Source organism: Homarus americanus, unplaced genomic scaffold (genome assembly GCF_018991925.1).
Source record: "Homarus americanus isolate GMGI-L3 unplaced genomic scaffold, GMGI_Hamer_2.0 scaffold52512, whole genome shotgun sequence".
In the NCBI taxonomy this organism is placed as follows: domain Eukaryota; kingdom Metazoa; phylum Arthropoda; class Malacostraca; order Decapoda; family Nephropidae; genus Homarus; species Homarus americanus.
In genome coordinates, this window is record NW_024735442.1 from 10,720,651 (window position 1) to 10,748,241 (window position 27,591).

The 27,591-nt window shown below is 40.3% G+C and overlaps 1 protein-coding gene across 3 annotated transcripts in view; it reads right to left on the minus strand.

The window, feature by feature from the left end:
* The window catches only part of LOC121871021 (leucine-rich repeat-containing G-protein coupled receptor 5-like), a 130,389-nt gene that overhangs the window by 27,891 nt on the left and 74,907 nt on the right, over positions 1 to 27,591 (minus strand). For all 3 annotated transcript variants that reach the window (XM_042373077.1, XM_042373076.1, XM_042373075.1), the window contains exons 3-7: positions 15,594 to 15,665; positions 15,196 to 15,264; positions 14,750 to 14,884; positions 5,836 to 5,907; positions 979 to 1,050 (exon numbers count right to left, since the gene is read on the minus strand). In XM_042373077.1, coding sequence (XP_042229011.1) covers positions 979 to 1,050; positions 5,836 to 5,907; positions 14,750 to 14,884; positions 15,196 to 15,264; positions 15,594 to 15,665 — 420 coding nt within the window. The remainder of the gene's footprint in view (positions 1 to 978; positions 1,051 to 5,835; positions 5,908 to 14,749; positions 14,885 to 15,195; positions 15,265 to 15,593; positions 15,666 to 27,591) is intronic.

The window sequence follows — 27,591 nt, forward strand, 5'->3', positions numbered from 1 at the left end:
GGTGTGTGAGGGAGGAGGAGTGGTGTCCCTCTGCCTTACTACCAGCTAGAGGGGAGAGGAGGTGGAGTCCCTCCTGTCTACTAGCAGCTGTAAGAGAGGAGGAGGGGGGTGTCCCTCCGTCTACTACCAGCTGTGAGGAGGAGGTGGGTGGCCCCTCTGTCTACTACCAGCTGTGAGGAGGAGGTGGGTGGCCCTCCTGTCTACTACCAGCTGTGAGGAGGAGGAGGTGAGTGTCCCTCCTGTCTACTACCAGGCCTGGAGGGAGGAGGAGGTGGGTGTCCTCCTGTCTACTACCAGGTCTGGAGTGTGAGGTGAGGTGGGTGTCCTCCTGTCTACTACCAGGTCTGAGGGGAGGAGGGAGGTGGGTGTCCCTCCTGCTCCACGCAACACCAGGTGTGAGGAGGAGGTGTGTGTGGGTGTCCTCCTGTCTACTACCAGGTGTGAGGGGAGGAGGAGGGGTGTCCCTCTCTGTCGGCCAATACCAGGTCTGGAGGGAGGAGGAGGTGGGTGTCCTCCTGTCTACTGGGGCCAGGTCTGGAGGGAGAAGGAGGTGGGGTGTCCCTCCTGTCTACTACCAGGTGTGAGGGAGGAGGAGGTGGGTGTCCCTCTCGTCTACTACCAGGTCTGAGGGAGGAGGAGGTGGGTGTCCCTCCTGTCTACTACCAGCTGTGAGGGAAAGAGGAGGTGGGTGTCCCTTCCGTCTACTGCCAGCTGTGAGGAAGAGAAGGTGGGTGTTCCTGCTGTCTACTACCAGCTGTGAGGGAGGAGGAGGTGGGTGTCCCTCTCGTCTACTACCAGCTGTGAGGGAGGAGGAGGTGGGTGTCCCTCCCGTCTACTACCAGCTGTGAGGGAGGAAATGGGTGTCCGTCCCATCTACTACCAACTGTAAGGGAGGTGTGTGAACATGACCACAGTGAACATGACTACACTGAACATGACCACAGTAAACATGAGCATTACATGTGCCGAGTTACTTACAGTTTTTCAAGGTTTCGTAGCGGTGCCAAAGCTCGGGACTCCACCGTTGAGATCCTGTTCTGGTGTAGTGACCTGAGGAACGGGAGGTCAGGTAAGGTAAGGTCAAATTAGGTTAAGCCAGAAGAGACAGCTGCCTTTAAGGTTTAGAGATTGTCAACATATGGCAGAATACAATAGAATACAGTAGTTTATAGTAATGGTAATAAAATAAGTCATCTATATGTCAATGAATTCTGCCATTTACTAAAGTTTTTCCACCTGATGAAGCAATTTTCAGGCCAAAACATAATGATTGTTATTTAACTTGATATCAATTCTGTTATTATTAACGGGGTGAATTTTTGGCTTGGAATAGTGTGTGTGTGTGTGCATCTTACCGAGCTGTGTGTGTAACGCTGAGCTGTGTGTGTGTGTGTATCTTAATGAGCTGTGTGTGTCTCTTGCTGAGCTGTGTGTGTATCTTGTTGAGCTGTTTGTGTATAGCTGAGCTGTGTGTACATCGCATGAGCTGTGTGTGTATCACCGAGGTGGGTGTATAACTGTATATAACTCAGTCGTGTGTATATCACCGAGTCTTGTGTATATTGCTGAGCTGTGTGTGTATCACTGAGCTCTCTAGTGCTCCATCGAGTGACTCACTGACTCAAGAGCTCCACGAGTGACGTCTTAAGTTATTCATTTGACCTCTGTACTAGAGCTCAGAACTCGATGAGTTCTCCATCAGCTCAGAATGATTCACTATGACACGTCATTTTCTATTAATAATTTATGATGATATGTCGTTTCCTATGAAATGAGATGCTGGAGAATACATGTCCCTTTTGCACGACCTCTCTCATTCTACCTGTTTATATCCTTTTTAATATAATTGTCTCTTTTTTTTCTTTTTCCGTAATAATACTTGCGTCCTCTTTCTTTCTTTCTCTCTGTAATACTCTCTCTCTCTCTCTCTCTCTCTCTCTCTCTCTCTCTCTCTCTCTCTCTCTCTCTCTCTCTCTCTCTCTCTCTCTCTCTCTCTCTCTCACAACACCACCCTCGGGGCTTAGTAAGAAATTCCTCGATAAATTCCCAGCGGTCACTCTCGTCTCCCACAGAACCAATTATCTGATAGGCAAAGGTTTAATTTAGGACAGATAGGAGATGGGAAGGGGTGATGGGAGGGGATTGGGTGGCTGGGAGGGGAAGGGGTGGATGGGAGGGGAAGGGGGTAGATGGGGAGGGGATGGAGGGAAGGATGGAGGGAGAAGAGATGGAGGGGGAAGGGGTGGATGGGGAAAGGGGAAGGGTGGATAGGTAAGGGGAGGAAGGGTGGATTGGTAAGGGGAAGGGTGGATAGGTTAGGGGGAAGGGTGGATAGGTAAGGGGGGAAGGGTGGATAGGTAAGAGGTGAAGGGGGAAAGGGTGAGTGGGTGGATGGATGGATGGATGGATGGATGGATGGAGAAGAGACAAAGAGGAAAAGGGTGGATGGAGAAGAGGTAGAGGGGGGGGGGTGGAAAGAATAAATAGGGATAGTTAGCCTTGAGCAAAAAATAGATGTAAGAAAGAGAATAAAATGGGAGCATAAAGTATGTAGAGAGGATGGGAACTAATGGGAATAATTAATAAGTACAGGAAATGAGGAACAAGTGATGAAATGGCAGGAAATAAGAAATGTGTAGGATCAAAAATAGGGTAATAAAGTGAGTAGACAGCGAACTTAAATTTTTTTTAATAGAATAAAGAACTATGATAAGAAGGAATTAAAATACTGCTGAAAAGGAAGAAAAGCAAGACGAAAGTAAACGGAAAGGATAAGAATATACATGACTAATGAAAAGGTGAAGAAAGATGGAAGATAGACAAAGCAACTCCATGTTTACGATAGTGGAAGAGTGATGGGGGAAGGAAGAGGAGAATTGAGAAACAAGAGCGGAAAGAAAATATGAATACAATGTAGAAAACAGAGGATTTAACTCAAATGGTGAAGAATGGATAAAGATGGTCCAGATACACAATCAATGATGGAAGATTGGAAAGCGATTGGATAGCGTGTGAAGAATATATTAAACGGAAGTGATTAGATAGATAAAAGAGAAACAGATAACGAGGCAACAAATTGAAGGCATGCAACTCAGGAGAAATAATTTTAATGACCAAAAAAATTCAAATACGGGAGGGTAGGAGAAGCAACTGAGAGAGAGAGAGAGAGAGAGATATGATTGTGTATGATAGTGTACAATCGTCATGCAACATGATGGTGATGGATGACCCACTTCATCACTCTTGAGATGAATCAAACAGACTAAGCGGGGAAATGGTATCACTTTTTTCCTCTTCCCAGTGATAAAGCAGAACCTGCGTGAAGAGGAACCAGAAAAAGGCAGAGAAGAAGAAACAAAATCCTCGAGTGATGTAATCAAAGGAAGGAATAGCGAGAAAATCAAAGAAAACGAGGAATACTGATAAAAGAAATTGAACTGAAATACCCCCCCCAAAAAAAATAGAAGCAAGAATTGACTTTCTGAATTTCAACTCTTGGGATTGAAGTTTACAACGTTACGAAACAATGAGAATACTCGTCAATAATTAACATTATCCTATTTTTTTTTGTACATTATTATCTTATGAATCAGCAGTCAATATATCTCCCTAACACAGTTCATAATAAACAACTTCAAGTACCTTCAGTCTCGGGTAAAATGATGCCTCGGTGGATAGAGGAAACAGTGACTCTTATCTGACCTCTTACTGCGCCATTTCTCTCAACAAAAAAATAAATGAGCAAAGAAAATGAAACTCTTACTGTTAGTTTTTATCACTTAAGCTTCATGTTAAAACTGTGCTGCATCCTTTACTCATCCTTACATGAAAAAGGAGGAAGGGGAAGAAGAGAGAGAAGAGGTGGAAGGGGAAGAAGAGAGGGAGGAGGGGGAGGGGGGGGGCTGAGGAGGAGGAGAAGGGGAATCTCGTACATGTGGTTGAGGTCTCTTCCAGGAGTCTCGCCACTCATCACATACGGTATTAGGGTCACAACATACATTGAACACTACTATAGGCAGAAAGTGAGCGAAATATCATCTGGTGCAGCTTCCAAAGGATTGTTTTAGTCATAAGAATATAAGAATTCCCCTTCTGGGCAGTCCCGTTTACACCCAACCCATATCGCTCATATATCCACCCAACCTATATTTGAAGCTACCCAGGGTGTTCGAGTTAATGATGGTGTTTGGTAACTTGTTTCATTCATCCACAACTCTATTTCATAACCAATGTTTACCTATCTCACACCTAAATCTAAATTTGTGTAATTAAAAACCACTGCTATGAGATCGTTCCAGGTTGAATAATTTAATTACATATGTCTTTATACTCAGGGTTCCAAATGTCCGGGATAAGTCTTGTCATCCTCCTCTGTATGTTTTCTAGGGATCCGGTATCCATTCTGTGGTACGGTGACCAGAACTGAACTGCATAAACCAAGTGAGGTCTCACAAGCGCAAGATATATTTTTAGGAAAACCTCGCTAGTCTTGTAACTAACACTCTTTTGAATGAACCCAAGTACTTTGTTAGCCTTGTTTCGAGCAAATACACATTGTTGACTTGGATTAAGATTCCGACTATCATTACTCCTAAATCTTTCTCAGTCTTTTTTTCTCTATACAGTACTGTATCAATGTTGTTCAGCTGATATCTGGTTTCTTTGTTTACATCTCCTAGACTAAGTACAGGTACTTACATTTGTCCACATTAAATTTCATCTACCATTTTTCATACCATGCAAAAAATTTGTTTTGATCTTGTAGTTTTGCAGAATCCTCGTCAGATTTAATTACGCGCCCTATTTTAGTGTCGTCAGCAATTTACATTTGTTGCTGTCTACTCCAATATCTATGTCGTTTATGCATATAATAAATAGTAATGGTCCAAGTACCGAGCCTTGGAGTACTTCACTAGTGATGTTACCCCAATCGGATTTAGTGCCATTAATGCAGACTCTGTTTTCTGTCCTATAACCACACCCTATTCCAGTTTAGAACATCTCAAATTACATGAGCCTCCACTTAACCTATCAGTCTTTCGTCGGGGACCCTGTCGAAGGCTTTGCAAAAGTTGAGATGAACCACATCATAATCATGTCCGTCATCCACTGATTCGAAAACAGTTGAAAAGAATGAGAATAGATTTTTCAGACATGAACACCCACTTGTGATGACCTGTTGGGAATCATTGATCAATTTGCGTTTCTTGAGGTGATTTCGAATTGAGTTTGAAATTATTCTTCCAGTAATTTGCCTACAATGGATGTTAAACTAATTGGATGGTAGTTTGAGAATAGTGATCTATATCCCTCCTTGAAAATCAGTATCACATTCGCTAACTTCCAGGATTCTGGTACTACACCCGTTTTTAATGACATTTTAAGCAAGTTTGCTAAGGGCATAACTAAGTTCTTCCTAACATTCCTTTAATAATACTCTGGCAACTATATCATCAGGACCTGGTGACTTATAAGGTTTTAGTTTATCTATTTGTTTACTAACATCGTTACTATCTCGCTATCTCTGGAGATAGTCGGTGCCTCGTGTATCATGTTTAAATTTTCGGTTGTGAAAACTCATTACATCTGAAAAAATCCCTTTGGGTTTGACTTTGCCTCCCTTGCTACCTTCAGTTCATTATTCCTCTTTGCTTTTCTTATCTCTGTCTTGACTCTACTGACCAATACTTTACAATAATTCTAAACCTATTATGCGCCACTAATTGTTCACGTTGGCGTTAATGTTGCCACATGTAGTTCACCTTCCCGGCCTATTTGAACCAACACCATCACAGTGCTATGTACTTAAGGGTTACAGGCAGTGATAATACTTACAAGCGTTGGAGGTTGTGCAGGCCACGTAGGTCGCCGTCCTTCAGGGCAGTGAGTCTGTTTCGCGCAAGGTTGCTGCGGGTAGATCAAACGCTGTTAGGTCGGCATGGAAGCAAAGGACATCATTTCAAAAGCATGCCACAGGGATTTATAAGGATGCTGTGTAAAAAATATTCAAAAGTGTGTGCGACGATAATTCTTAGATATATTACAGTGTGGTCATATATCGTGACTATGTGGAGTGAATAGAAATACAGTACATGGGTGTGTACTAAGATTTATTACGACTTAAAGAACTGAACTAAACTAAAATTTTCTCCAGACAAACGTAAAAATTATGACACATCAGTAATTTATTTTGAACTGTTTTTAATTGTTGAAACATTATTACCTCCACATTATATTCTTGTTATTAATCAACACTTAAAAACTTCATATAAACTCTCATTTTCTCCGTCACCTTGAACGCCTTTCTCTTTTGTCGGATCTCCAGTTTGGCTTTCGCCAGGCGAGATCTACTGGATATCTGCTCTCAAACTGCACCCATCTTTGGTCATCCTCTCTTAGGGATTATGGGGAAACTTTCGGCGTGGCCATTGACATCTCCGAAACATTTGACAGGGTATGGCACAAGTCTTTGCTTTCTAAATTTCCCTCTCATGGTTTCTCTCCCCAAATTTGTTCTCTAATTTCTAGCTTCCTTGGGAATCAATCCATGGCAGTTGTTGTCGAGGGCACAATCTCTCGTTCTTTCTCTACCAATAGTGGTGACCACAGGGTTCTGTTCTTTCACCTACTCTCTTCCTTCTTTTTATCAATGATATACTTCACACTATGACTAATTCTATCCATTCTTTCACTGATGATTCTACTCTTCACATTTTCCCTTCCCCCTAATTCTCAAACTAGGTCTGTTTCTAGAGCTGATATCATTTCATCTATCAATGCGGATCTGTGAAGCAACTCCGAAAGGGGAGGTAGAAACTTGGTTAAATTCAATAGTAATAAAACACAGTATTTACCAATTACACTTTCCAAATTAAATGATCTCCCACCAATCACATTTCTAAAATAGATATACTAGGCCACACCATTTCCTCTAAAATGTCATGGAAGCCACACATCCAAAACATTGCTAAAGCTGCCTCCCGAAAGCTGGGAATGCTGTACAGACGCTGTAGCAACTTCACTCCTGAGCAGTTGCTTCAGGTTTATAAGGGATTCATTGGTCCAAAGTTGGAGGACTGCTCTCATATCTGGGGGTGGCCCTTTTTCTGTCTAACTGTTAGATAGGGTGGAATCACAGGCATTTCGTCTTAATAACTCTCCTCCTTTAGTTGATAATCTCCCTTCTCTTTCTCTTCACTGCACTGTTGCTTCACTCTGTCTCTTCTACAGGTACTTTAACGGGCAATGTTTGGTGGATTTGGCATCCTGTGTACCGCCGGCAAGACAGTGGGCTTGTAACACTTGTCTTGCCTGCGGTGCCCACCGTTTCTGTGTGGATGTCGGTCACACTAGAATAATTCGTTGTAGTATACCCTTCTTTCCTCACACAGCCAAACTGTGGAATGCTCTGCTTTCTTCTATGTTTCCATGCTCTTACAATCTGTCTCACTTCAAAAAGCTGGATTTCCGGCTTGTGGTATACATTAATACAGTCTTTTTCTCTTCTATTTTTAATTTCTTTTTACTCTTATTTTTTTCACCCCAATGTGGGTCAATGACCTGTAACCGGGTGGGCTATTCCCCGTAAAAAAAAAATATATATATACAGTGAATCCTCGCTTTACGTGGTCAATTGAACCCACGGAGGCCAGCGTAAAGCGAGAAACGCGTAAAGTGAACAACATAACATATGGGATTACAGGTTGTACCTCTCTAGTCCGGCAACCTCGGGACCTGACCCGTGCCGGACCATGGAAATTCACCCTTTTCCTGGATAGATAGTGACTTGTGCATACACTTGGAAGCACTAGCACCACTTTCACAGCATCGTGGTCTCTTTGAAGATATATTGAAGGGTTAAATGTTGTACAGTAGATTCTCAAATTTCACGAGATTTTAATTCGACGTTTTTTATTTGGACACAAAAAAAAAGACACTGCACAATTAAAAAATTTCGACGGCGAAAACTCGAATTTCGACGGGTTTGAGCGGCCCGCCAACGTTCAGACATGCACAATTGTGTAAACAGCGTCATTTCTCGATGTATAAAACATTCATTATTGTTTATTACTGAATGTCTTTTTGATTGAATTAATGTTTATGTGTGCAAAATGAACAATACAATTCATTAATAATACGTAAAATATTAAAACACACGAGGAGACGAGACGGTATTGTTTTCGTTAATGTTTATAAAACCAGTGACTGATTGGTTCTACATATAAAACTGAAGAAAATAAGACCCTGGTTGTAACTGTAGTAAAATTAATATGGTTGTTTTAGGTAATGTTATTTAATGTTAATAAATGGAACATTGGAAATAGCTAACCATTAATGGTAAAGAAAAAAGTGAGATCACGTGTGTAAGTGAGCACATGTGTAAACATATCGTCATTACTCTACATAAGGATATGAAAGTGTAGCATCTTGCGTTATTTAATGGTAGAATGACAAGCACATGGTGGGTCTGGCTGGGCGTTTATTCTCTGTTCTTGGCTACAACGTGCCTAACACATTTCGTGTTTACACAAGCCTAAACACTTTCTGACTTTGGTAAGAAGTAACATAATATATAATATATATATTCAATAAAGGCAGCATATAAACATACATATATATATATAACACTATTTCTCCCTTTCAAAAGAGAGCATGGCTGCTACAAATCCGAAATAAACAAAACGAACAGAATTACATATGGCAGGGAAGAAGGGAATAGAACACAACAAATATAACTTCCTAACTAAACAGTTTTGAAAGGCCTGTTCACAATTCAGATAATTAGAGGTCTAATTTAATTACAGGTCTCCTAACTCTGTTTAATCTTCTAGGACTATTCCCTCCATCAAGTTTTACAGGGGTTTCACTTGCACTCTGTGCATTATCAGTGACAGACATATCATCACTACAATCAGTTGACACAGTGAGTGGATGCTGGGAAACATCATCTTTGACATCATCATGATGATCATCTGAAACTGTGTCAAGTTTATCATCATGTCCTGGTGCTACATTCATCTCATGTGCCTGAATGATGTGATCCACATGAACATATCTCAAAGAGTTACCACATTTCACTAAATATGTCCTAGATCCACATACCTTGTCAATGACACCAGTTATCCACTTTGCATGTACAGTAAAATAACCTTTAGCCATATTCCTAACTCTCACCCTATCATTTACCTTGAACACTCTTTCACTGGAACTCTTATCATGATACATCTTTTGTTGAGCTTGTTTCCTCTCTACAACTTCAAACAGACTTGGCTTAACTAAACTTAATCTTGTTCTCAACTGTCTCTTCACCATTAACTCTGCAGGAGTACATCCTGTCACACTATGTGACGTGGTTCTGTATCTGAGTAAGAAGTTTGCTAGTCTGTGTTTCATTAATTTTCCTACAGTTCCTTGAATTACCTGCTTGGAAAGTGCTTCCTCTACAATTCTAACTGATCTCTCAGCTGCACCATTAGAGGCAGGATGATAGGGTGGGGTCAGTACATGCTTTACACCGTTGAATCTCATGAAGTTTTTAAACTCTGATGATTGGAATGGAGGACCATTGTCAGAAACTACCTCTTCTGGTATTCCATGTTCGGCAAATATTAATCTTAATTCATCAATGGTGCTACCAGCATTAGTACTGTACATGTGCTTAACATCAATCCACTTTGAATGACTATCAATTAATACAAGAAATTTGTCTGTTCCCTTATCACAGAAGTCAATGTGTACTCTTTGGAAGGGACAGGTAGGCCATTTCCAGGTTTTCAAAGGTGTGCTGGGTGGCATACTCCTAACATTCTGACAAACAGAGCACTCACGTACCATCATTTCTATTTCACCATCCAGTTTAGGCCACCACACAAAACTTCTGGCCAGTGCTTTCATAGCACATATACCTGGATGTTCAAAATGCAGTTCATTCAAAATTTGCCCTCTAAAACACTGTGGAATAACACTCTCATACCCCACAACACACATCCCTGTTCTACTGATAATTGACATCTCCTTAAATGATACGGTTGAAAGTCAAAGGATGGACAAATCTCTGGCCATCCATTTAGTGTATACTCCAGGACTCTTCCTAATACAACATCTTTCCTAGTTTCATGAGCAATCATTCCAGAGGTGACTGGAAAATCTTCTGCTATCATGGTTACAGCATAAACCTTAGGCTCTACTCCATCATTTGATCCACTACATGGCAACCTTGACAAAGCATCTGCATTGGAATGATCATCTGAACGTCTGTACTGTATCTCATAGTCATATGCCGACAATATCAAAGCCCAACTCTGCATTCTTGCTGCAGCAAGTGTAGGAACAGGTGATTTAGGACCCAAAATTGCCAAGAGAGGCTTGTGATCAGTTATTAAAACAAAATTCCTCCCATATAGATACTGGCGAAATTTCTTTACTCCAAATATGATAGACAAAGCCTCTTTCTTTATTTGTGCATAATTTTTCTCGCTTTGGGTAAGAGTTCTTGAGGCATATGCAATGGGTCTTTCTTCACCGTTATCCATTATGTGACTTATGACTGCACCTAATCCATAGCCCGATGCATCACAAGCAAGCTTTTGTGTTCTACTGGTATCATAGTGGACCAAAACATCAGTACTAGACAGAGCAGCTTTACAATCTTCAAATGACTTCTGAGTTGCACTGTTCCATTTCCATGGTATCCCTTTCTTTAATAGTTCATGCAGAGGGGCTAAAACTGATGAAAGTCCACTCAAGAACCTTGAATAATACTGTATCATACCTAGGAAAGCTTTCAATTCACTGACATTTTTTGGAGCAGGTAAATTTACTATGGCTCCTACTTTATCTTCTACAGGTCTCAGCCCTTCTGCATTCACTTTGTAGCCAAGATAAGTTACTTCTTTAGCTAGGAATGAACATTTGCTCTTGTTGAGCCTGACATTGTGTGCCAACAATCTTTCGAATACTGTGGCTAGGGTTTTGACATGATTTTGGATGTCACTGTCAACAATAAGGATATCATCCTGAAAACATAACACATTGGGAAGACCCACAAGAATTTTGTCCATGATGCACTGAAATAACTTTGGTGCACTTTTAACACCATAAGGCAACCTTTTGAACTTATACAATCCTTTATGAGTGTTGATGGTAAGGTACTGTTGACTTTCAGCATCAACAGAGACCTGAGCATATGCTTGGGACAAGTCTAACTTAGTGAAAATGGTTCCACCTGTTAGTGCAGCAAACAAATCTTGAGATGTGGGTAAGGGATATTGCTCATCCTCAACAGCTTGATTAATGGTAACTTTATAATCACCACATAGTCTAACAGATTTATCAGCTTTAGGTACAATTACTATTGGAGCAGCCCAATTGCTCTTGGCGGTTTTCACAATAATTCCCTCACTCACAAGTCTGTCTAATTCCTTCTCAACCTCACCTTTCAATGCATAAGGAACAGGTCTGGACTTAGCATATATGGGTGTAACATCTTTGTCAATGGTGATATGAGCTTCATAACCCTTTATACCATCCTGTCCCTTTACAAATAAAATCTTGTATTTTTCAAGCAATTTCTCAAGACCTGGAATACTGTTACACATTCTAACACTAAATATCTCCATCCAGTCCATCTCAAGTTCACACAACCAGTTCTTACCTAACAAAGTTGGTCTATTCACATAACTAGCTATAATTAATGGCAACTTTAAATTCTGATTTTTGTACTTTACCTCACACTCTAATTTACCTTCTGTGTTCAAAATCTCTCCAGTATAAGTTCTCAACTTGACACCTGAGTCTTCTAAAGGCACATGCGCAAATAGTTTCTCATACATATCTTTACTCATTATGGAGAAATCAGCTGCAGTATCCATTTCCATGGTTACAGGTGTGTCATTAATACACAAGTCCACATTATACCTATGTTTAACTTTCTCTTCACGACTGGTGTAAATAGTAAACACACGGGCACTCTCATCATTATCAGATCCAAAATTACTAACACTCTCATGAATACTGTTTTTCATTTCCTTCTCTCCACCTTCAACGGCATATACTCTACCTTTATCACTTCTACAGGCAGGAGCAATATGTCCAATACGTTGACAATTGTAACATTTTGAATTCTTGAACTTACACTGAAAGCTTTCATGTTTCCCTCGGCACCTCTTACATTTTATATCAGCATGTGTTCCTTGTTTTGTGGTATACTTATTCCTTTTAGCTACAGTTCCTTTACACACTGAGCCACTACTGCTAACTGTTTTACTAACATCATTGGGAACAAATTCTCTGGTGTTTTTCTCGGCCAATTCCATGCTTGTAGCTATCTGACATGCACTTTGAAAAGTTAAGTTTGTGGTGTTCATTAACTTATTCTGTATTTTTTCATAATTCAGGCCTATTACAAACCTGTCTCTTAGAGCTCAGTTCAAGAACTGTCCAAAGTAACAGTGAATGGATAACTTCTTCAAAGCTACTATATAATTACTTACTGATTCATCTTTACCTCTATCTCTGGTGCCAAATCCGTAACTTTCAGCGATCTCAAGTGGAGCAGGAACAAAATGTTGCTTCAGAATCTTGGAAATCTGAATCAGCGAGGAGTCCTTGGGTTTGTCTGGAGTAAGCACATTGACCAGAGTAGAATAAACATTAGCTCCTACCTCTGTCAAAAAGATTGCTTTCCTTTTCTCTTGAAGGGCTTTCTTCTTCTGAGCATCACCACCGTCGTCCATTAATTCATTTGCCAGAAAGAAGAAGTCCATTCTCTCACAATATGATGTGAAATCTTCCTTGTCTGCATCATACTCCCCCAATCGTCTGATGTATCCACTGACTTCACTGACGCCAGCAATGGTTGCTCTCTTCACTTAAATTCTCCAGGTTCAGAGAAGCCTTCCCTTCAGTGGTCACTATCCTCTCTTCAAGGACTTCACCAACACTTTGTGAATCCCATCCTCGTCTCCAGTGTAGCATCTTGCGTTATTTAATGGTAGAATGACAAGCATATGGTGGGTCTGGCTGGGCGTTTATTCTCTGTTCTTGGCTACAACGTGCCTAACACATTTCGTGTTTACACAAGCCTAAACACTTTCTGACTTTGGTAAGAAGTAACATAATATATAATATACATATTCAATAAAGGCAGCATATAAACATACATATATATAACAAAAAGCAACACTTATTTACTGTTCATATATATTTTAATTAATGTTTCTGAATTTAAAAACAAAATTCTACCCACCAGTGGTGGTAAAGCTGAAAACATAAAGACAGCCAATGTTGTTGTGTGTGTTTTTACTCTGATGACGAAGTTGACAAGCCATCAGGTTCAACTCTAGCTAAGGCTGTAGAACATAAGAACTTTTCTGTGTTGTTTTTAGTTTTTATTTAACTTTATCTGTGTTCTTTCCGTTGGTTTATTAGGATGTTGCTTTATTACAGGTAGCAATTCGCCCAAAAAGTAGGGTAAATAAGGCCAAATTTAGACAAACATCGAAAGTACCAGACTCAAATTAATTTTCTCCATGGGCAAACTAAAATCGTTCTGGACCATGGGAGTTTCCGGACAACAGAATGCCAGACTAGAGGTACAACCTGTAATTGAAATAGAGACCGGGCCGACCCCCAAACTCCACTTTTTCAGACACAATACCTACGTTGTAGTAAAAATAACGTCTTAATTTTATGATGGTATGCACACACAATTAATAATTAAGAGAAATATCAATAATATTAAGTTTTTTAACACTTACATTAGTAGAAAAGATGGCTGGGCACACAGGGATGGGGGATTGGTTCTGAGGCAGAGGGCAGATTATTGGCCCTCACCTGTGTCACTTGTATCAATTGTATCCACCACAGAGGCTTGCAGGGCCTCTTTGTCAAACCCCTCAAAGTCCATTTAAGTCCATATCCTCACTATCACTGACTTGGGCCGGCTGTGGTGGGTGGCGGGTGAAGAACTCGGTAATGTTTTGATGACTGGGCGACCTTGTGCGCACCCTGCCCATGCTGCTCTCCACGTAAAAGAGTACACGCACCGCGTAAAGTGAGCATTCCGGGTCTGGCAGGGTACCGCGTAAACGTGGAAACGCATAAAAAAAGGCGTAAAAAACGCGTAAAGCGGGTTAATACTGTACATGTAATGCAATTCCTTGAAGAGAGAATGTCAATAGAAAACCATATGAAAAGACTAACTCTGTCAAGCCTTACATAACACAGCAGGTGTGAGGTTCAGTACCATGAAGTTATTTTTTTTCAGTGAACTGAACTTTTCAGCCATTAAAAAAAAATAATTGAAAAAATTCTAAAAAACACTCGCACTGCTTGGAATATTTTTCCTTATAAAATAAGCTTTACTAAAGATGATGTATCTATACAGGTATTTGATTTAACATATAAATAATAATAAATAATAATTATATTCACTTCCTTTGATAATAAAGATGTCAGTTGATTGTCAGAGGTTGTCTGTTCTAGAAACTAATATCTAAGACCAGTGCTTAAGAACCGCGGCAGCTGATGTACCTAAACGAATAATAATAATAATAATAATAATAATAATAATAATAATAATAATAATAATAATAATAATAATAATAATAATAATAATTATAATAATAATAACAATAATACCAGACAAGGATTCCCCTAGCCCTTGAATAACATGACGATATACAGTAATCCAACCATATAGTAATATCCTGAACTACAGTGTCTGAACGAAGAGGCTTGTGATACATACAGAAACTGGAGGCCATGTAGGGCAGTGAGGGAGGGAGGGATGGAGGTGAAGGTGTTCCTCTCAAGGGAGATCTCCCTCAGACTGGCAGGGAGGGAGTCAGCCACCAGCTCTGACAGCTTGTTGTTGTCCAGCACCCTGCAGGTGAAGGAAAGTGTCAATCTCGTGTTGTTATGTGAGGTACCATAACACCGTCTCGTGAAGAATTAATTACTTATAACAAAGGGATATTGAACAATAAACGTTTATGAACACTCAAACGACATCTGGATGAGGGAACTACACGCAACAAAGTCGAGTTTCATCCTGTTACAATGGATGTAAGTCCTGCATAAAGAAAGTTAAGAAGCATAAAACAAGACAAAGTTCGGGCAGGGAGACGGTCTACTGGTGGGGGTCAAGTAGAAGATATATGTGGGTCACGACCCCAGGGCAGGTGATCAACTCACAGCACTCTCAAGGGAATGTCCTGGAACGCTCCGGCCGCTATGGTCGTTAGCCTGTTGCCACACACCTTCCTGAAATTATGAGGACATTCAATCACTCTAATCTCTGTTTATGAAATTCTACATATTGTCAGTGTTAGTCAGCATAACATTAAATAAGTCTTCTCCACTTAATAAGTTTGTCACAACCATATACCCTGTATATACGAGTTTATGAAAGATATATTAGGATTTAACTACATATTAAAATGAACAGTTATCTGATATCATCTGAGTACAGAAAGTAGTAAGACACATTTACTTGTATAGCTGGAAGTAGATAAATACATACACATATGTGCATGTAATAAATTGTGACTATACGTAGTCCAGAGAGAAAGAGAGAGAGAGAGAGTACTCACAGGGTGTGCAGGGAAGGGTAGAGGCTGAAGGAATACTCGTGCAGCTCCGTTATGCCATTCTTGCTCAGATCCCTGGAAGAGAAATATGGGATTAACTCCATCCTGCACCCGGGTATACTGTATAATGTCACGCTGTGTATAATAAATTATTTCATATAAAATAAACAATTACTGCACGCGTGCGCGCGCACACACACACACACACACACACACACACACACATCACACACATACACACACACCTTCTATCTTTCTCACTCCCTTTTATTCTTATCTTTCTCTTCTTCTAGTTCTTTGTCTCCTCCTTTCTCACGATCTCTCCGTCCATCTCGTTTTCTTTTTATGTTTATCTTTCTCTTATTTGAGTTCTGTCTTTTCCTTCTTGCATGTTTGTCTGTCTGTCTGTTTGTGTCTATTTCTCTCTCTTCTTTACTTCTTTCCTTCTCCTCACCCTACATCCTCGTCCCTACTCTCTTTCTCCTTTCCCCTTAATTAATTCCTCCACCTTCCCTCTCATCATCCTCTTCCTACACCCTCGTCTCTACTCACAACACTAGACCTTCTCTGTTTCCATTTCACGGATAATCTACACGTCACCCCGATTTCCATATTAATCTTCCCTTCCCCGAGACACTAAAATCTGATTGGTCCCTGGGTCACAGAGTCCACCCAGCATCTCTCAGCTCCACCCAGTATCTCTCAGCTCATCTTTAGTCTCTGGGTGCACATGCTACCGTTTTTAATGCATGGAATTGGGTCTCATAGTACTGGTGGATCGTTAAGGGTGGTGCATATACAGAATACTAAATATTAAGCCGTTGGTATATAAGGTTGTATAGTGTGGCCAGCATTACATTCGATAGACTTCACTTGTTCCACCTATTCAAAAGTGGGTCGACTGGGGGTGCCCCGGGGTTGAAACTAGCAAATATACCTGTATAAGAGTGGTGTTAATCGTAGATCAAGTAAGATGGTGGGCCATAGCCGCTGCGTATGATAAAACGAAAGTGTGAGGGAGTAAATATAAGAACATGTCTCTCTTTCTCCGGCTCCCTTAGCCTTGCAGCCTCTCTCTCTCTCTCTCTCTCTCTCTCTCTCTCTCTCTCTCTACATACATGGATCTCCGTATCAGCTCTTCTGTAAACATTAGAGGTATTATTTTTTTTCCGGGGCTGTGTAATGTGACAATACCAGCGAGCCATCTCCACTCTCACTCTTCCACGCACTCATTTATCTGCTCACACACCCCAACGTTTTCATACACTATGGCACTCTCTTACACACCCCAGCATTCTTTCACACACTTCACCATCCTCTCACACACTCCACCACCCTCTCACACACTCCACCACCCTCTCACACACTCCACCACCCTCTCACACACTCCACCACCCTCTCACACACTCCACCACCCTGGATTGGATTGGATTAGAATAGATTATACTATATCAGGTTAGGTTAGCTTAGCATTAGAGTGGTTAATCTCTTAAGGTGAAATAAACAGGGGGGCATAATCTTCACGTGATCCCTACTACGAGAAACGCCCGCTCTCCCGTTAACGCGTGTAGTGAGGGCGAGAATGCCACAGCGTATCTGGGAGCATCACTTGAGCGTAGGCACGGGAGAGAATACCTTGTGTGACCAAAATAGATGAACTAGATTTGTGTTAAAGGTTATACGGCTATCTGTTCCATTCCCCGTGTGTGTGTGTGTGTGTGTGTGTGTGTGTGTGTGAGATTATGAGCTTAACTAGAGGAGGAAGTGTATGATTCAAAGTATGACTGTGAGAGCATAAGTTAGAGAGAGAATGTGTGTGGTTGTACTGCGCACATCATAGTCATTCTTAAAAAAACCCTTTAATTCATATTACGCTACATAACATTCAAATCCACCGCACTTGTAAAATCTCAGAAAACGGGAAACATTGATAAAGAATAACTCACCTAATGAATGTTATGGAATTATTTGATGAATTGTACCCAACTACGGGTATATAATATTAATTGCATGTACTCATAGCATTAAGGAGAACTCAAGGTACCTATAAGATGATTGGGAAAGTCCTGTTGATCCGGACTAGTGTACTTTAGGACTAAGTGTAGATCGTGGTTTGAAGGTCATACTATTTACGTCTGTGAACGTTTAGCGAACATAACTTCCGCAGATATCATATGAAAATACATGAGAACAATGATCTGGAAAAAGGATAAATGTATTAGGACTATGTGAGGTGTTGGAAGTGACCCAGAAACTATACTTGAAAGGAAATATCTTGTATGCATCGGTGTGAACTTAATACACCTCGTATTCTCGCGTGACGTATACCCACGACATGTTCAGTGATCAGAGAATCTTATGTCTGTGTTCAAGTAGTGCAATGTGTGAGAGGAGGATCCCTAATTACAGTTTTAAGTGAAGTGGATATACCCACGCTATGAACATTCGGCTTTTGTTTCAGGGTAGCGTCCTTTGTATCCGGACTACAGGTTTGAGTTGATGATATAGCCCAATTAATTTCCCCAGGAACTGTCAAACCCGAATCGTATTCTAGTATGTAAGTTAGGATTAAAATATGTATTTATAAAGCATAAGGTCACAATAGATAGGAAAATGTTCGTGTGAGAACCATAAGAAATCAAAGTGAAAATTAAAGATTGGAAACTGTAGGCTTGGTCGGTGAGAGGCGCAGGACCTCGCCCTCAGTGGCACCTACTCTCTCATCAACACAGGTCAGTGAACTTCATTGGGCTGTATTCATCCCTAAAAAAAGAGACTTATATAGGAGTTATTACAGTTTAAAACTTTGCCTGATGTATAAAGTGAAATAGTAATGTATTGGGGTGGGTGATAACGGCCCATCAGGCATTATTTCTCAGTGGCACCTACTCATCAACACAGGTTCCCCGGGTTTTGAACTCGCCAGAACGGCGGCCATTACCTTGTGTTGGCCCCACCATGTGAGATGACTACTCACAGCTATGCTACTCCGCTGTGAACCTGTGGATTCCCGGCATCCCACCACACATGAGTAGGAATACATAATGGAATGTTTGCGAAACTCCGTGGTCATCATTTGGAGCGACCTATAATACCAGGCGTAGAAACAGTACTGGTTTTATGTCTCTTGGTGAAGCCCTCGTCTCTACCCACTGAGGGCGGTGTGCGAACGAGGTGCCTGATATGTGTACCTAGAAATTACAAGGAGTCCTATACTTGCAGGTGTGGAGTATAACAGGTGTGGTGAGATGGTCCTACAGGGAGGTGAGATGGTGCTACTATGTATGATAACCTAAGGTGCTCTATTCCATACAGGTGGAGCAGTCTGATGTATTAAGGGATAGTGTAAGAAGGGATGACCGAGGTAAAGAGGTCACTCATTGTTATGCGTAATAAGTATGTGGATGACACGCAATTAATGTAAGACGTTTGTTGTTGAGCAGTGTAACCAAAACCATCGTTGTTCTTCTGAGGAAGGCCAACTCACTTGTATTTTAACGGAATGCAATAGGTTTTATAAGGAATAAATTAGTTAAGACATGTTATTGTTTCACCCTTCTTTCCCTTATCGATTTGGTCAATGAAAAACCCAACCCAAAGCCTAGTCTACTCTGCCCAGAGCTACTGCCCAGAGGGGGTCTGGCGGCAGCAACCCTTAGAAATTAAGAATAGAGTTAAGTTATCCCCTTAGACTTAGTGACCGCAGAATCTGGTAGTATATGGTTATTTAAACTCCAAAGAACCTACATCCTACCATAGCGTATAATATGTAGGGAGTGTTGAAAACTGTTCATAACCAAGGAAAATAAAATATACAGTATAACAAATTTCTCGAAGCTACTTCTTCCTGAACCTCAGCGGGAGAGGCCCAGGAAAAACGCAAACTTCATCATACTCGCCTCATACTTGAGCAACCTGATAAAAGCTTTGACCTTTTACGTGCTCGGGGTGAATGACCTTTAACCTTTATTTGACCTGTTGGTGCTTAATTAATGATCCAGAATCAGGTATGGTAGTATGTTCTGGCTCTGGTGTATATATATATATATATATATATATATATATATATATATATATATATATATATATATATATATATATAGAGAGAGAGAGAGAGAGAGAGAGAGAGAGAGAGAGAGAGAGAGAGAGAGAGAGAGAGAGAGAGAGATTTTAACTCCATTCTTGTACATAATTTGTAGTTTTAACAAATACTACTACTACTATAGTAATAATAATAATAATAATAAAATAAATAAACAAATAAGACTAAACACTTAATAAACATGTAAACAAAACTTCAATCATTACAGACCTTATCAAAACCTCCTCTCCTCTTAATATATTCTACGTCACCGTAATTAGTTTCTCTATAGTTGGTTGTTGTACTCAGCTTATAAATGGGTAGTTCATAAACGGGCTGTAGTACAATACGACACTGTGATAGATGGAAGGCTTGTGTTCTTGTGCTTCCAACGAAATACACGGTCTTAAAAAATGTATACACACTGACTTAACAGATTTTAGTGGATATTGGGTGAATTAATATATTATAAGAGCAAAATTGTCCTCACTTGTGGAAGACCTTGCGCGGCAACATGTGTGGTCAATGGTGCTGTTGTATTATCAATATTCTGACGATCTGTAAGTGAATTTGTAAGGCGATATGTATACATTTTTCTGAGACTCTCTGTATATGTTCATTCTGCTGGGACTCTGGACTACAGTATCTCGTTGCGGGGTTCAATTTAGCTGCAATAGACGTCACTCTCGGTCCAATTTCGGGTCATTTATGCTTATAAGCCAAAGAAAATTGCTTCTCTACCAACTCTTGTTTATATTATGGGTCAAGTGAGTGAATTGGAAACAACCGCTTATTTTTTTCTAGGATGATGGTTTGACCCTTTAATGAGTACAGTTTATTGGTTTAACCCTTTGAGGATGATGGTTTAACCCTTTGAAGACGATGGTTTTAACCGTTGAAGTCGATGCCTTATGAATTTCAGGACAATGGTTTCTCCCGCCCTAACTCCCCTTAACCTCTACTGACGCTCTTATCTTGCTAGTACAGTTTACTGTTACAGTATCTATCAGCTGCTACGAGGAAAAACGTCTCCCATTTTAGTCTCCGAGTGTAAAAATTCACCATGAATCGTTATTTTTTTTCCACAGGAGATTTATTGCATGCTGACAGCTGCTATATGTGACCAGCGGCCCTTATCTCTCTTCTACCCCTTTCTCTCTGATACTGACCCTTTATATGTAATTTATGACTCTTTTATCTCTCAAATGTTATCCTTCTCTCTTAGATATGAGCCCTTTCCTCTCAGGTATGAACTCTTTTCTCTCATATGCGGGCCATTTTCTCAGATATAATCCTTCTTCACTCTCTCCGACAAAACCCCTTTTAATGTTCGGTGAGCATTAAGCACGAGTCAGTCTCCCTCCCTATCCGTCGTCACCGCTGTAGTGGATTTCTCCCCTACAAACGCTGTTTGTCGCTGCGTAGCCGACCCCGCGAATTCCCCAGTGTATGCCTCGTGGTCTGGGTCAACCAGCGCCGCCATACATCACGGAGGTCAACTACTAAGCCACGCCAACCCCCGCTATTTAAGACCTGACCTCGTGGTGATCTCTCTCTTTCTACCTACACCAACCAGCCAGCTACACCTCCTCCTCCTCCGCCTGCCTGGCGGTCCTCGCTCCCGCCGGAGAGCATGGCGACCCACAAGCTGGTCCTCCTCTGAGCATCCTCACCAACCAGCTCTCTCTACATCACGCTTGTAACCATGCTGCCTTCCCAGCACCAAGCTGCATTGTACATCCAATACAACATGTATACAGAGAGCACATTGTGAGTTTCCTTTCTCCATCCCATCCGGAGTGTGAACCAAACATCCCATACCCCACACCGCCATCTCATCGTCTCTACATTATCACCCGCCCACAAGCAGCCGCCACCCACGCATAATGCCTGAAGAAGGACGTAAACCTTCCCCGGTGGTAGAACTCTCGAGTTTGGTCCTCAAGGTCATCACTTTTGACACAATGAAATGACATGAATTTTTTTCCAAAAAGGAAAAACAAAACAAAGTGAAATTGAAGGCCTGGGGTTGTCTAAGAAGGCTTGGTGTCGTCTGGGAAGGTGTGGGGTAGTCTGAGAAAGCCTGGCAGCGAGTGGTCGTTTTACCAATTTTCTCCTCCAGTGATGCTCAAACTCGGTGGTGAGACGATGATGTAGTGTTGTAGCCGTGATGTGTGCCGCCCTGACACCACCACTAGCCTGCCAACACCATCACTACCTTGTCGACCCTGTTAACATCACCAATACTTTGCTACCACTCCACCAACCCACCATCACCAGAACCTTGCTACCACTAGGCTGCTAACACCACAGCTACCTTGCTACCACTAGCCTGCCAACACCAGCGCTACCTTACTACAACTAGCCTGCCAACACCAGCGCTACCTTACTACAACTAGCCTGCCAACACCAGCGCTACCTTACTACAACTAGCCTGCCAACACCAGCACTACCACAAGCATTATCTTGACGCACCTACCAATGTCACTTCCACTACACCATTATCTTACCAGCCCTACCAGCACCACCACTATGCCATCAATAGCTTGCAATCACTAAGCTGCTACCAACACCACTGCTACTATCATCACTACCACCTGGTACAAATAGCCTACCACCTTCACCCTGGTACCGCAAGCATGTTGTAATACAGCTGATTTATTCATAATTCATTTAATATCTAAACTGAATTTTCTTGATGTTCAAAAGTAAGTATTTTTGTGAAATAGAATTGAGTAACAAAATAGTTTAGATGCCCCTTACTAGTGATGAGAGAGTGGGGATAAGGAGAATGGACAGTAAAAGCTTAGGTCAGCAAATTCTGTAAAAGCTTATGAGAATCTTTTAAATATTGATGTTATTTTGTAATGTTGAGTAACATGAAGTGTTGTATAAACAAGGAGAATGATGGAGAATTCCTGTGAATCGATTTGAAGTCTTAAATCACTTTTACTCTTTGAGTAAATAAATAAGGATGTTAATATCTTAACCCATGATACTAAGTTATTGTAATAAACTTTGTAATTTTCTCAGTAAATAAATAATTTTATCTTCTAAATCGTAATTACAAGACATTTATAAAAATTAAAAACAAAAACAAATTATTATATGTTGGAGCTATTAAATGATTTGCATCTTAAGGTGGATTAAAGAACGACCTAGAATGAAATTAAATTCACACAATGCAAATGGTGTTCTAGTAATAGTCTGACCTGATCATGTACTGGACCGCTTGTGAGTATGTGTAATAATTTAAATTTTAGCAGGTTTATGAAGTGCTTATGTTTTATAAATAAAAGACTAATTTGTGGAAAATTTTAAATTAAAGAAATATAATTAAATAATTATAGTAACTAAACTGTGACTGTATCAATTATGAAAATATGCGAGTTGAAACTTGCGGCAAGGTGGATAGCCCACCTGCTTTCAATCTCGCACTGTACTGTACTTCCCACTTCCTAACTTTATGTTCCTCTTACATCTTCTTGTATCATCAGAGCCAACTGCTCTCTTCTCTACATCTACAGCAACACAGTCCAGGCCTAGAAGGATAAGACTCGGAACCTTTCTTACAGATCAGGTTCCATGGAGAGCAAAGTCCAGGCTTGGATTAATTACAATATTTAACGTCAATTACAATTACCAAACTGAAGTTTAAATTACAATTACTTGGTTCACAATACTATCTAATTACAATTACAAATAAAATAAGTTCCCTTTAACTCATTATAAAGAGTTATTACGAACTGATAAATGGTCGTGATACACACAAATTTATGGCTTATAACAATAACAAAATTTAGTATAATTTTTACGTAAGCATTAATCCTTTCAGGGGTGTAGATGCTAGATTAACGTAAGGTAAATAAGATTTTATGGTGTTAGCCACAGCAAAACACAAACTTGCTACATCAGTTCTGCATGGGTTACACAGCTAAGGCAAATAATAAAAACAAGTAAGACGCAGACCAAAACTTACTTTGTTTCCAATAAGCTCAACCTTTGCCAGTAGTCCCAGTACACCAATCATCCTAGACTTGGCACCGTTGATACTGAGCGCCGTCTGCGTCGAGCGTCACTGACTCATAGTGGGCTCCACGCTCGGCCTGGGCGTACGAGTATTGGACGTGACTAACTCTAGTCCTGACTCCCAAATTGTCAAGTATATAAGGACGGTATATTGGTACCTATTATACTTTTATCAATATTTAAGTAATCCTTCACATTTCATAATGTTCCAGTTTCATGGCGTAATTGTAATTGGATTAAAGTTGAACAGCAAATTGCAATTATAATTACAATTACTTTTTATTCTCAAAGTTCAATTACATACAATTACAATTACTCAGAATTGTGTAATTAATTACTACTAGTTTCAATTACATATCGTATACTAATTGATCCAAGCCTGGAGCAGAAATGTTTAGGTCTGTCTCTGAATGTATTTATTGTAATTTGTTTGTGTGAAAACCCCGTGATATGTTAAGCTAAATACATTGTTCAGTTATTTACAAGAGTTATACTTCATAAATAATACTTGTTGATAAAAGTGAAGAAAGATAATACCATTAGATTTTTTTATAAAAATGATAAAAACAAAATATATTTTGTCGAGTATAATATAAATGTCTGATATTATTTTTTGTAGTGTGTTATTATTTATAATGCAATGTACAATAAGTAATTGGACATACTTTACTTAACAGTCAACATGTGAAGAAATATTGTTTTTATTAATTTGAAATAAATAGTGATATATTAACTATTACTTAGTATGACTTATTTACCTCTATGATTTGTTTATAAAGTTATCGATACACAAGTTATTTATTAAATAATTTTGTGTAAGAATTAAAAAATGTATCTATCTCCCAGAATTACTATATTTTCATACATTGTCTCCACCACCATGTTGCTACTATTAGCCTGCTGCCATCATCACCCATATCCCTAACAAATTGGAACTACTAACCCGTTACCACAACCACCACTACCCCTCTACTACTAGTCTGTTACCACCACCACCACCACCATGTTGTTACTATTAGCCTGCTGCCATCATCACTCCCATCACTAACAAACTGGTACCACTAATCTGTTACCACTACCACCACCACTACTACCAGCTAGCTACCACCACTACCATCATTGCACCAAAACTTTTAAATAATCAACAACCGCAGCTGTCTCGCACGTTTTATTTTACCGAGGTTAATAATTCCACACAACATATTCATGCAAAAAGAAAGAAAAAAGATCATCCAGGAAATGTTAATGGAACGACACATAAAGTCTCTGTTTTAAGAGTACAAAGGCGTTTTTGTATGCCTTTCCATGCGTTTCTCCGCCAACCTCACGGACTGTATTAATATTTTTTCTGTAAATTACGGCTTGTGAAACATAAGAGACCCGAAAAGGAAAAAGATGTACATGAAAATTTTGTTCCAGCATTTTTTTTTTCGGAGATGTCGTAAATTCTATAATGATATGTGAAGTATACAGACAAACTTACTTTATCTCTCCCTCTCTATCTTTCGGAACGACAGATAAGAGAGAAGTAGATGCATAACTAAACTACACAGAACAGAGCAGAGCAGAACAGAACAGAGAGACCCACCAGGCCGCACCAAGTATCTATATGTCTCAATTACGCCAAAATTGTAGATGCTTCCTGTCTCTCGAGACCCAGAGACCTGAGAGACCCGACTTTAGAAACACACACACACACACACACACACACACACACACACACACATACACACACACACACACACACACACACACACACACAGTAATTATTTGTCAATCAAGTGACCCATTCCCAAATTATGTAACTGTATATTTTCAGCCTTCCGGCTGCCATGCTTTCAAAAACCGTTAATAATAATAATTATTATTATTATTATTATTATTATTATTATTATTATTATTATTATTATTATTATTATTATTATTATTATTATTATTGCCATCTTCGACCAATGGGAAGAAAAAAAAACATGCACAAATCACATACAGTGTGCCATCTGTCGTGATTTCTGGGCCAAAATTAAGATGAATTATGGGATGGGATTTGGGTACATACCAGGGCTATAAATCAATGAAGTTTGTTAGTGCCATCCCATACTGTTACTGCACTGCTGTCGCTGTTAGACAACAGTGAAGGTAAAAAACAAATAAAAAACTTGAGGCAGATCTAGTCAACGGCGCGGGACAATCCGTCTTGAGGCCAGACATGTCATTCGGAAGAACAGAACTTTAAGAGCATAATTGTGTTCAGCTCTTTAGTATATAGCTAACGACGCTAATGCCAATTTGAGTCATCGTTCTTCCACTCCACTAACGAACTTCAACACTTAAGGTTTTCAAGCAGCGAATACAAACTTCCCTACGCTACATAACAAATTTTATAGAAACTTCGGATCATCTACAGATTAAACACCCTAACGCTCCAGAAGGGATAGATTAGGAAAGGTTAGCGTCAGGGTGGTTCATCTTCAGGTGAAAAACGCTAGAGTGTCTAATATTCAGGTGGGCCGAAGTTTTCATTACATGTGATCATTATGCATTACTGAGGTTCTAATGTTCTGATCCGTGTGTTCTGTAAGCTGAGGCGAATTAGTGCATTGGCGTCTTCGATTTAGCAAAGAGCTGCCATATATTACAGTATTATAATATATTTCCCTCTCTTTCTGTCTCTCTATCTAATTTTCCCTTCTCCTGTCTTCTGTCTTATTTTTACCGAGAGAGAGAGAGAGAGATTCTGGGACAGTCATAATGTTTTAGATCATCAATATATTTTCAGTGACGCCCCAACGAGATGACGTCACCAACCACCATCAATCACCGTTCCCAAATTGTTGGTGGTGTACCCCGGTGGGGAAGTCGGGTGATGGGAGGTGGGGAAGTGATGGAGAGGTGGGGGGAGTAATGGGGAGTTGGGCGTGACAGTGGAGAGGTGAAGTGATGGAGAGGTGGTGGGATTGTGGTGAGGTGGTGTGGAGGTGGTGAAGTGGTGGTATTGTGGTGAGATGGTGGGGAGGTGGTGGTGTGGAACAGATAGGGCAGTAACAAGGGGAGGTGAGGTGATATGGGTGGAGAGGAGGTAGTGGGAAGGTGGGGAGATAATGGGAGAGTGACGGGTGGGGAGGAGTGGAGACTGCGAGGAGACAGGATAGAAAAAAATGTGTAGTGGTGAGGTGTGTGTGTGTGTGTGTGTGTGTGTGTGTGTGTGTGTGTGTGTGTGTGTGTGTGTGTGTGTGTGTGTGTGTGTGTGTGTGTGTGTGTGTGTAGAGGCCTGTCACCCATCCATCCATCTGCTGACCATTCTCGGTAGCTTCACCAGACAGACGTATAAGACGTCCCGGTGAGAGAGGTGCGTCTAGGTCCTAGCAAGATAAATCACGCAGGAAGTCTAAAAAAAAAAAAGAAACTCTACAACACGGCATTAAGTATTCTGGTCATTCTACAAAGACAAGTAACCATGATCACGAAGAGACGTTGTCATACACTCTGTCAACACGTCCTTAATCCTTTATGTAAACAGCGTAGCATCGAAAGTTATTATTTATTTTTAATACGAGTAATGTGTAAATGAACTACAGGGTGAAGTAATCAATTTGTAATACAACATCGTGAGAAGCTTAGATTATAAGGCATAATCTAAATGCAGTTACAGGATTATAAGTTTGTATGATTCATTGCAGAGAAGATTTTGTTTCTTTTGTATTTTGAAATGTGAAGAGCAAAGGGTTACAAAACAGCATATACGATGGTAAGAAAAAGAAAGATAACGATACAGAAAAGCAAAGACGGCGATGAAAAACTAGAGGAAGACAAAGAAGCAGAAGAAAGAATATAAAATCTTATACAGCAAAACACAAGACAGATGACAGCGAACGGAAGAGGAAAACAGCAAAA